Here is a 12683-nt window from a genome sequence, read left to right as displayed (position 1 = left end):
GGATACGGTAAATTTGCATGAACTATATTTGAACTGCTCTCAAGTATGTCATTCATATAAAAACAAATGTATTCTTGCAGTATCTTTGTATACCCGGAAACTTTTCTTATACTTACCAAAAGGCACATGTCCTTGTTTAAACAGAATTGTCTACTCGTTACAGTGAGGGCTTTTTCAACTTGAATCAATTTTGAGAAAAATCCGACGTATAGACTCACTCACTTATACATTTTTTTAATTGTGTTTTTAGTCCTATAGGAAATGTTTCAGGGACATGTTTGCTCTGTTAAATTGCAATGCTCATACTCATAAACTCATAACAGTTCATATAAAGGTTTTCTCGTTATTATGAGAAGTACGAGGCATTCTTATGATACAGATACACACTATTTCTATCTGTATATACTATTAGAACATTTTAAGAAAGAGTTTTATAAAAAATATACATTTTCAATTATGTTTGACTGCTCCTTTAAACCATATACATTACAGGGAATTCAATATATTGTATATAATAAGTGTTAACATACTGAAAAATAACCTTTTTTTGTGTTTCATATATATCCCTTATGAGATTAGAGGACGTTTTGATATTAGGAGGCATTTTTGGTGGGAAGTATTCAGCTATAGAAGAGGTCAAAATTATAAGCGATGGACACATCGGTTTCCCCCGGGACGTAAAGACCTTTCAGCTCTGGTACATCAGAGGAGAAAATTGGTTCTACAAGTACAATAAATATACCAGCGAGATTCCCCAAGAGGGAAGTCTTATCATCACCCTGACAAATCTGGTTGATGGCTAGATCCACCGATCCATAAAGCAGGGGTCATACTGTCGGTTAATGCATGCCTTTATAAGAAGAGTGCTTACGCAATAGTGATATTTATAATGCATTTGTATATGACCTTTTCTCTAATTGAAAAATTAATGAATTAATTACTTTATTGTCTTTCAATGCTATTAGTTGCCTACAAATAGTAATCTGCTATTTAGTTATCTTTTACTTTCTTTCTTTAATACAACTCTTTTGCTACATACATACAGTCAGTATAACAATTCAACAACATCCAAGTAGCGCTACAGGTTTCTTTTGATTGTTTATATAATATTTCATCTAGTACCCTATAGTATTTTATATAATATTTGTGGAGGGAAATATGTAAGAGAGATAAGTGAAGGTCTGCTGAGGAAAAATATGATATATATATATATATATATGTTGTTTGTGCCCTTAAGTACAACACAGGAGAGTTTTGTGATCTGATGCCTCTATCAGCACACCGGCATAATTAGTCTGTTAAATCCAATGTATGATGATGAAACATCTTTGTTTCTTCTCTTTGCTTTTGGATCTCAGTTACCAACTCAGCGAATTTGGGATTTTTTTGCAGGAATGTTGTCAAAGACATCTTAGTCTCACAGTTGTAGATAGACTGTGTTTCGGGATTTCTAAATACAATGTGTCTTACAAACCCTAAGGTCCTGTTAAATCCATTTAACATGGATTTAACAGGATAACATGCTGTTATTGGTCGGCTCAGCAGCAGGATGAAAAGAACGACTGAACCTGTTAGTTATCATCAGTGAGTGAACCATCTGTGTGCATCTGCATCAGCCGTTTGCATGTAACCGCCCCAATACGATGGGCCATTTGGTTGTTCTATGCAGTGTTTAAAACTACTCTTTGATTGTTTCTACCAAGTTTATGCAACAAAGGCTTTAGTGGTTCGTAGCATTAAGAGATTCGTTATTCTACAGACACTTGGTTTGTAATACTGCAAGTGAAATCAGTAGGCAATACACTCAATAAACATTGTATTACCTAATTTAGAAATCGACAAAAAGAGATTTTTCTAAATAAGAATCTTGCTATATTATTACTTTAAATGTGAAGAGAAATGTCTCACAACTCACTGTCAAATAATTGAATGGGAGACATGGAAATATGTTGATATAATACAGCCTGCAGTGGCCACAGAATAAATACACAAACAGTACTTCTGTCAGTCAACTGTCACTCAAGTATCCTGAGGTTAAGAGCTCTCGTTGTGTTTACTCGTAATCTTTGTGTCTGCCACTCACTATAATCCTCAAACAAACATACTGTCGAGCTGAAACCTAGTAACCTCAGAATGTGTTAAAAATGAAATGAAAGAGACAAATCTGTAGTCACAGTGTGGAGTGTGGTAACACTCATCATCACCAGGTCCTGCAGAAGAGAAAAGGTTGACATTATGAATATGATGTTGATGTTTTCGCTTACCTTGACTAAATCCTCCAGCTCGGAAGAGTTTACGCATGCGTGCATGGCCAGGAAGTTGAGTTTTTCCGCGAGAATGGCCAGCTTCTGGGAGCTCTCGTGAGGCTGCTCCAGGGCTCTGAATACCGTTGCTCCAATGATGAGGTAAAGCACCACCATGAAGAAGATGGCTGACACCGTTTTCCACCTCATGACTGTAGTCCGGGTTTCACACTCATCCTCTGGGGTGTAAAGCACTACCGGTTGGATGGAGAAGGACAGACGAGGCTTGCAGTTATGGGCGGCAGACTTCGGGTCAAGAAGGTCAGGTGTGGCCACTGTGAGGAAGGAATGTATTAATGTGGATCCATTTATTTATGTTGCATACTCATCTTAGTACCAACTGCACTGCCTTAACAGCAGAACATCTTCCCTAAGGGATTAAGTCTATCTACCCGTCTATCCATCTATCCATCTATCCATCCCTCCATCCTCCACCTACTCTATCTATTTATCTATTTATGCTAAAACATGGAGTTCTTTCATGTGTTTTATACAATGTTAGAGCAGGGGTGCATCACATATTTTCATTTCATTTTGGCGGTTAATTTCTTGATAAATCAATTCAACATTTACCACAATAAATGTCATAAAACAGTGAAAATTAACCAGTGCCATTTTCAAGAGCATAGAGTGAAGTTTTGAAAGCAGCTTTGCATTATATAGAAGAAGCTGGAACAACAGTGTTTAAATAATTTCTGCTGACATATCTTTTATTTATCAATTAATTGATCAGCAAACTTTAGGAAGGGATGACAGTTATAATTAATGGATAGTGAAATATACTCACTTCTGTCATAGTAAACTTCAAGCCTACAACATCTCTTAATACTGATTCAACCACTGAGCACAATGATCTTTATAATATCACTTACTATATCAATCCCTTCAGCCATACTTTCTCCCTACAGGAATCGTGACCTTTTTTTTGTGCTTTTGTGTCCCACAATACAAATGAGTGCAAAGCTCATTAAAAATGTAACTCGCTTTGTCAAAATCCCATTTCCCCCAACAGCTTGCAGAAGTAGATGCAATTACATAACCACCCCATGAGTTCCTAATAGCCAGTATTTCACTGTACGCAATGTATGGAGAGGATTACTTCTTCAACAGCTGAAATATATAATGTAAAATAAACCCATAACGATATTCATTGTTTTTGTGTTTGTTTTTACTATATGCATTATCTTAATTATTTATATCGTTGAAATGGGTCTTAAGATGCAGAAATATACTAGGTTATTATTATAAAAGCTACAATGCAAATGTCACATGCAGAGACAACATCACATATTAAATTGTGAAGCTAAAAGATTGCCACAATCACTAAATTCCACAAGCAACTCACTATAAAACAACGCAGACACATTCTTTATCCTCAATCTATGAAGGGGCAGTAATGAAAACATATTTATAACATTTTCATATTTCAAATGCTGAATTTCAACTAGTTTTTACGTACTTACTTCTCTACCATCTCTACCCTCTTTGTTTCCTCATCGACGGATCTTTTTTCCCCCAAAGAAAGGGTAAATAATGATCTGTTAGTGGGGCTTTTTGCCTCCGGTGCTCCCACCGAGGGACGTGGCCGCTCTCCACATGGCTTCTCCAGCGAGCTGCTCTTCCCTTCACTTTACAATCTCCGGAGAAAATACATCCAGGGCATTTCGTTTTCACCAAAAGACGCGTTTAGGACGGTGCGTAAAAGGAACAAGGGGAACAAATCACTTCCATGAAATCCATGCGGGTGTTTGGAGACATCGCTGCCCTGTGAGGACGCAGAGGTTTGGATTGTACCGGTTAGGAAGCTATTCACCCGAGTGACACATTGGAAACGCTGCACTCCCACTCGGTGTGACAGCTCCTACTGTAAAACAGAGAGAGAAGCTGCGTGCTGGCCAACACTTCACAGGCTTCCCATGCTGCAGAATCTCAGCCAACAATGCATGAGCACAAACTGAAGATGCTCACAGTTGAGATTGTGTAAGACCGGGCTGTAGCTCAGCATAGATTGGTCTCACATATATTGTGCATGGAAGACCACTCTTGTTCCATCATGGAAGCTGCCCGCCCACTGTTATCCCCTGGTGGCCTCTGAGCAGCCATTTAGGTTTAAAGTGCCTGGCTCAAGAGCACACTGGCAGATGCTGCAAACAAAAAGAGTGCTTTCTCCTTGCATTATGCATAAAAAAGCCAAATTGTTCAATTTGCTATTTGCATGTCATCACTTGGAGATGATTACTTGCAGGTTACCTAAGCATCCATTTATGGTGCACTCTCTTTTCCAAGGCCATTTTCCTCCAGTTTAAGAGAGGAAATAAGAAGCATTTTTCTTGCTTTGACGGTGAGTTAAACTCGTGACATCCCAGCAAACTTAGACAACAGCCATGCAGCTACTGCAAGGAGACCTCCAGTTGCAGGGGCTTTGATTGGCAAATGTTAGTGAGCGAAGTGAGTTTTATGTCACTGATTTGGTTTATATTTCTTTATGGCACGAAGGTTAGACCAATCCTCGGAGACACTAAACCAAGGCGGGCACATGTTTTTGAGTAATTGAATTGTCAGTTGCAGCTTGTTTTTCTCTTCTGACGAGGAAGTGTGCAAGAGTAGCTTTGTTTGCGCAGATGTGTCCACCAATATTGATTTGCATGAGCTACTGCTGCTAATTGAATTGAGAGACATGCCCAACTGTGCTGTTTGATGCTCTGACAGACACACACACACACACACACACACACACACACACACACACACACACACACACACACACACCCACACACACACACACACACACACACACACCACACACACACAAGATAATTGATAGAAAAATCCCCAATTCTGCTGACATTTCAGTTTTCCAGCTGCTGAGTTTGCTGAGGAAAGAATGCCTCTTCTGCAATAGATATAAGTAATAAATTGTATAGGTGCAGTGTGCAGCAATAAAAGCATAAAACAATTCAACGTGCTTGTGCTTCACCTTCTGAAGGGCTTTCAGGAGATTGTGTCCGCATTTCAACAAACTGCTTGTTCCATTATAAATCAAAATGTTTTTTTACTTTGTTCTATTTCTTTCATTCCTTTCCTTTTCTGCTCGTCTCTTTCTGACTTCAAATGATTCAGTGTCAAGCATCCAATCTGCCCTATAAAACATAGCAGATACATTTATCCTTTCACGTCTTAGATGCTGCCGCCTATTCGATGAATGTGCCCTCCATTATTCTAGCGATTATACTGCTCCTTAAAATATAATAACGTCTGGGGCTTTTTGATGCAGTATTTATAAAACAATGTTAAATTAGTACTTCTTGTTCTCATATTCTTTTTATAGAGCCACATTATTAATACAAAGTGAAATTATGAAATATAACGCTGTTGAATTTCCTCTGTGACACCCAGTCATGTCAATGTGTACTCAGGAAGTCAAGTGATAATTTGTCCAATATTAACTGTCCTCCGAGTAACCGAAGACTTTTGAAGATCTGCCGGTTTTTCTTATGTTGCTATGGTTACGTTCCTGCTATAATTGTAACAGCAGCATTTAATAGGCAGGATATAACAAAGGGAACCACACTGCAGTAAACCCACCCTGTTTACTGTGCATTAATGACCAGCTGTGCATCACCTTTACAGGGCAGTTTGTTATGTGTGCAGTTATGGTGCCTCTTCTCTCACTACAGACTGAGAGTGAGAGAAGAGTGGATCCACCACTGGTAGCAACACTTAAGGTACGAACACAAATCTGACAGAACAGATATGTAAAATGATGGGGTTAGTCTTAACAGCCTTTATACTTTATCTAAAGGGTGGTTTGTAACCCCTCCCTCCATAAATAATATTATAGATTATCCTCACTGCGCTCTATGTAGAATATCTGTATGTACTCACTCGCTTGTGCATTAAATGGGTCTATTTTCTTCGTATCCTTTTCTCTCTGTTCACCATTTGCAAATCCCTCAGTCTCCCCTTGTTTTCCTTTCTCTCTCTGCCAACAGTAATACGTCCAGAAGTCTGATTTTCGTATTTATTTGATGCATCTTTGATTTGAATCTACGTTTTTTAATCAATGTTGAGAAAAGTGTTTAATACAGTTGCAAGAAAAAGTATGTGAACCCTTTGGATTCTCCACACATAGCGTTGTGTGTTCCTTCCAAACAACTCAACTTTGGTTTAATCTGTCCACAGAATATTTTGCCAGTAGTGCTGTGGAACATCCAGGTGCTCTTTTGCAAACTTCAAACGTGCAGCAATGTTTTTTCTGGACAGCAGTGGCTTCCTCCGTGGTGTCCTCCCATGAACTCCATTCTTGTTCAGTGTTTTACGTATCGTAGATTTGTCAACAGAGATGTTAGCATGTGCCAGAGATCTCTTTAAGTCTCGAGCTGACACTCTAGGATTCTTCTTCACCTCATTGAGCATTCTGCGCTGTGCTCTTGCAGTCATCTTTACAGGACAGCCACTCCTAGGGAGAGTAGCAACAGTGCTGAACTTTCTCCATTTATAGACAATTTGTTTTACCGTGGACTGATGAACATCAAGGCTTTTAGAGATACCTTTGTAACCCTTTCCAGCTTTATGCAAGTCAACAATTCTTAATCGTAGGTCTTCTGAGAGCTCTTTTGTGCGAGGCATGGTTCACATCTGGCAATGCTTCTTAAGAATAGAAAATTCAAAACTGGTGTGTATTTTGTATAGGGCAGCTTTAACCAACACCTCCAATCTCGTCTCATTGATTGGACTCCAGGTTGGCTGACTCCTGACTCCAATTAGCTCTTGAAGAAGTCTTTAGCCTAGGGGTTCACATACTTGTTCCACCCTGCACTGTGAATGTTGACATGGTGAAAACATGAAAACATATAATTGTTTGTGTGGTATTAGTTTAAGCAGACTGTGTTTGTCTATTGTTGTGACTTAGATGAAGATCAGAACTCATTTTATGACCAACTTGTGCAGAAATCCAGGTCATTCCAAAGGGTTCACATGCAACTGTATTTGCCTCAGAGATGTAGCAGAAGTACACATTATCATAAAATGGAAACATTCAGGCACAGTACAAGTAGGTCAATCTTTATAATTGAGTACGATACTTGTGTAAATGTACTTTTCACCACTGCATATATGCTACTATTAATCCCCGTGATTGGTTAGATTCTCTTTTTGATGTATGTCTTCAGGAGAGCTCAGAGGTCAGGTCAGCCAGAGAAGATTTATGAGCACTCAGGCAAAGTGGAAACATGCATTTCATTTAAAACATTCTCTGCGCCAGAACATACCTAAAAATGTCTTTCAATGATAATGCTGATATGTTTTACCAGCAGAACAACAACACTTCTAGCTGTAGACATCTAGCTGCTTTGCTTTAGGGCTGTCTTTTGTCTGCTTCTTTCTTCTTTCTTCTTCTTTCAGTCTTTATTTCGAACAGATTAAAAAATAACAAATAACAAATGTGAAAAACAGAATACCGTATTGTTATCATACAGTATTTATCCACATTCATGGTAATATTTGTACTGTATATTCAACAAAAAAACAACAAAAAGTCTTCATATTAATAATAATAATAAATCATATGTGTCCGAAAGGGAGTAGGAGGAAGCAAATGCTTATTAATTCCCACCCCTTACTTGATCAATGATTGTCCTTTAAATCATTATGCAATTCCTACATACATTTACATTTATACATACATATACAACTTTGAAACACTCATATCTGATTTTCCCACTCTTAGCCTCTGAATATTGAGTGAAACTATCTTGACCTCATGATAAAGATGCTGGAAATTCATAACCATTCTGTCTCAGCCTTTTATGTTTCTTCTTGCTTTTAATTATTTCCTAGCGTTGGTGTAATTTGCAGTCTGACAGCATGATTGTGTTTCTTATCAGGTCAAAAGAGGAACAAAATCAATCTAAAAGCCTCTACTTGTATTAAAGAAGCCATTACAGCCAAGCCATACACGCCTCATATAATGAGACGTGAGGCGTATCTCTAAATTGCCTGCTCGCTCATGTTTGTTTGCTATCTGTTATCAAACTGTGCAGTGAAGCCACACACAATGAAGCATTTGAATACAGTTATAAGTTAAATTACCTGAGTTTCCATTGACTTTGAAAGCGTCTTATCTATAAAAGGTAGATGTGCAAGAATAAATGGCTCAATGTGACTCTGAAGTAATGAGCCTGAGTCAGACTAAACTTTCATTTTTATCCATTTGGATGTGTCTTCAACTTTATGTGAAGCAGTTACATGCTCAGGTAGAGTTTAATGTAGTGTTTCTGGTTTAACGAACCCATTTGTGTATTTTTCCATCTCGTTATTAGTCTCCTCATGAGCTATAAACTCACGCCTCGGCATCTCTTGTACTAATTTGCCGACTGTGTCTCTCGAACAGGACGTCACCTGCCGCAGGAACACATGGCTTTTGTAACATGACAGTAATCTTATTATCGGTGACATTGTTGTGCTAATGGCCTCTATTACCATAGCAATCTATCCTAATGTCACAGAAAAATGCACACACTGTTGTAGTGAAACATTTTACAGTTCCCATGGGACCAAAAGGTGCTCACAAAGTGCTTTCTTACAAACACTTTATGTTAATTAGAATTTAAATTCGAAGATTTAACAATTTAAGAATACATTATTTCCAAAGACTCTCCAATTCAAATGTCTTGCAGTATATAGAATGCCGTGCTTGTTATTTTGTTTTCAAAGTTAGAATATACAACAATGCAAAAAATAATTGTATCAGTTTGTTCCTTTATTAATGCAGAGCCATACAGAATACCAAGGTGCTCCATAGTTCAAATCTGACAACAATAACTGCAGAAAAGAAGAAGCTCCAAACATGATCGGCAACATCAGCAGACAGTAATGCTGAGAGTGGAAAGAGTTTAACGTCGATACGACATTCATATTTTATACTTTTGCCTGCAATCTTGCATTGTAAAGACTTCAAGGTATCACAAACAAATTGCTTCTCAAAATCCTGCTGATTACACCTGAACCATTTCCTCTGAGGTTGTAGTTTTCTCATCCTGCAGAGGATTATCAGCAGTATTTACAGCAGCAGGAAGCATTTACTGGATATAATAAGATTGCTTTTAGATGTAGTGTCTACATAATCAAATTGACACACTGGATATGACAGTCTCTACACATGTATACACTCTCCTCTTTGTGAGGCAAGATATGAAAAGTAAAGTTAATCTCCTGGGAAAATGTTTTTAAAAGTTTCTAAAGAGACAAAATAACCCACAGTGCTTAGGGGTCGTGGGTTTGAACAGATAATATAGTTATCTATAGTTAGCACTCATGTGGAAACAGTCTCTGTAATTTAGGCTGGTCAGAAGCTTCTCTCTCATTAAGCTGTGCTTAACACTGCATTGCATCCACTCACTGGCTCTTTAGTTCTAAAAAAGAATAATTTTGCTTTCACAGCGGACACGTCTTTCATCTCCTGCTTATTCGACCGAGCCCTGTGGAAATCAATCATAGTAAACACGTGAGCGAAAGGAACTTGTGCGATGTGTGTTTAGACATAAAACAAGCAAACGCACATACATGCATTTCCATTCAATCCATTCAGAGAATATAAACTCAGGTGCCTGCAGTGCTTTGAATTATACAAGCCTAAAAAGCAGGGGAGGTGACACAGAAGTGTTTGCTGCTCAGGTATTCATCAGGCAGTGGAAGGCAACTTTGCACATGATCGACAATTTTAGAAAAATGTATGAGGTCAAGGGGATTTCTCTTGATAATTACAAATGACTGCTTTATCCCCTCTCATACTGTACACACATTACTCTATTTAGTAAGGATCCAATGATTTGCTATATGCTTCTCTTCTCTTTGACTTAATTTGCAGACAGACGGACAGGATATAGATCCAATAGTCCTTCTTTGTTAAATCAATGTCAGTGTAAATTGATTTGTAGCTAAATAAAAATCAGAAGTCAGCCTTCAACAAAGAGCATCCCTGTATTACACCTGGGTTTCTGCTTGAGGAGAGCACTTGAAGGGTCATGAAATACGAAGTTTTGTTCTTCTCTTTTCAGAATCCCACACACAGGTCTCTTGCATAACTGATGCAAATAGTCTGGAGAGGTGAAAACCCAAAACAGCAACACTTGCAGCACAAAGGACACATTTATTGTGAGGCCAATGAATTTCAGATTGAAGCCTTCATGTTCATCACAAGACACATGACAAAGAACATTCAAATGGTATGGGCAGGACAGACATTTTCTTACAGATTATATACAGTATGTGTCAAAAGACACCCACTCAAATATATACTGTAATTTGGTTCATTATTATGTGGTTTCAGGCTAATCATATTCTGTTAGAGTGCTTGGTTTATAATGTAGATTGGTGACAAGATTAATGAATCTATGGAGAGTTAATGGTAGTCTGCAGGTCTCCAAATTGTGACTCCTAAGTGTGGAATACTACAGTATGAAAACACTCTACAGTGCTAAACATTGAAAGTGTCTATTATGCTTATAAAGTGAGAACCTGAAATGAGAATAACAGAAATAACACATGGGAAAATAGAGATTTTCATATTTTTCTGACACAGTAATACTTACAGTGTCGGTGAAGAGACTGAATAAACTTCAGGCAGAGAATGTCACAGTTGGACACTGATTGCAACATCATCAATGGGCTTAGACATGCTGTGTGGACTTTGAAGGGAATGAGAAAATGTGAACATTTTTCTGGTCTTAAGCTTAAAAGGCTACCTGGGGCCAGAGATTTAAAAAAAACTGCACAGACTATGACACTCAGATCTTTTGTTTGTTACCCCAGATGTCAATGTCCCCGTGTTCTTCACCGCCCACAGAGATGTCAGTGTCACCTATCCCACTGGTACACTTACGCAACGGGGGGTTAATTAAGATTGATGTGAGGGCTGACAAGGGTATTGCTGAGTGAGCTGACACACACATATTCTCACACACACTTGAACAAAAGGCTGAAAGCTGGTACGAGGAGATATCCGCTGGGCTGTGAGTGCAGAATGCAGTTGTAAGTGGCCATGAGAGTGTAATTCATCAAAAATAAGATTATAAAACGTTAATGTTGTCTCACAAGGCCTCTGAAGAGTAGCAGATCAGATGCTTTCATTTAATCACAAACCACATAAGGGCCATAAACAGCTGATTTTAACCGAGTGTGTCTGTACAGCTTGTCTGTAAATCATCCTCATTTTTGAAAAAGGTCACTTGAAATGACTTTGGGAGTGTTCTTTTTTTTCATTGATATGACGTGTTTTTATGGCTTTTCTCATTTTGATAAAGCCTGTAAGCCACAAGTTGTGACAAACACGACAAGTGTAGTAAATTCTCTAGGCAGTTGAAAACAGGCAAAGCGGGGGAAACGTGGGGGGATCTACGTGACAGAGGCTTTGGTATGATAAATTAAGTCCTCTTCGAGGGAATGTATTATAATAACAAAACAATGAGCTTTAATGAGGCGCAAGTGGTATGTATGAATCTCCATCAGCTGATGAAGCAGCAGTGTTTGTTGCTGTGAGAATACTGCTTGGAATGAGTTGACAAGAGTTATGCAACATATGTCACACATAGGGTCATAGCCTTCACTTTTCAACCATATTTCTTTCATTTGTTGTTGAAGCTCGATGCTTTTCAGGATGATAATAGACAGTATTGGTTCTTCCTTTGCAACAAAGATAACCAATCTGCTCCTTCCAGCCTTTTATTTCTTTCGTCTGCAGGATCCAAGATTAATATAAGATCAGCACTGCATCCTGTCACCAAGAAAATAAGAAACATTTCCTTTGGGGTGGTTTGTTTGACAAGGAGGATTTCAGAGTGCAATTCACACACACGCACCGACGCACGCACATACATACCCGCTTTTCAAATAATAGCACTGTGTGTGGTAAAATGATGGGCACTTTTCATAACACTGACAGAATGACATCTTTCTTTCATGGTTTGAATTCAAAGTGCCTCAGTAGATTGAATGCTTAATTAATAAGGTGTCTTTGCAACTGAAAACTGATGGGTTTAATACTTTTTTTAGGTCCTGTTGCTACTCCCTTGATGTCCGTAGCACACACACACACACACACACACACACACACACCACACACACACACACACACACACACACACACACACACACACACACACACACACACACACACACACACACACACACACACACACACACACACACACACACACACACACACACACACACACACACACACACAGACACACTTCCACAAGGGAATCTTCACTTTGCTTTTAGCTCAGCGCCTTATCAATTGCCTCTGTCTTCGCAGGCAAATGACAAACAGCGCTCAGAGAAAATGACAGACGAATCGATAAACGTCTGAGAGCTGAACTA

The 12683-nt window shown here is 38.5% G+C and overlaps 1 protein-coding gene across 3 annotated transcripts in view; it reads right to left on the bottom strand.

The window, feature by feature from the left end:
- Window positions 1-4291, bottom strand: part of LOC117533826 (potassium channel subfamily K member 2-like) — a 39115-nt gene extending 34824 nt beyond the window's left edge. For all 3 annotated transcript variants that reach the window (XM_034197788.1, XM_034197789.1, XM_034197790.1), the window contains exons 1-2: window positions 3767-4291; window positions 2265-2578 (exon numbers count right to left, since the gene is read on the bottom strand). In XM_034197788.1, the coding sequence (XP_034053679.1) occupies window positions 2265-2578; window position 3767 (315 nt within the window). In that variant the 5' untranslated portion in view covers window positions 3768-4291. The remainder of the gene's footprint in view (window positions 1-2264; window positions 2579-3766) is intronic.
- Between the last annotated feature and the right edge of the window lie 8392 nt (window positions 4292-12683).

The sequence above is a fragment of the Gymnodraco acuticeps genome, unplaced genomic scaffold (assembly GCF_902827175.1).
Source record: "Gymnodraco acuticeps unplaced genomic scaffold, fGymAcu1.1, whole genome shotgun sequence".
Taxonomy (NCBI): Eukaryota; Metazoa; Chordata; class Actinopteri; order Perciformes; family Bathydraconidae; genus Gymnodraco; species Gymnodraco acuticeps.
This window is presented reverse-complemented; position numbering and strand designations above follow the sequence as displayed.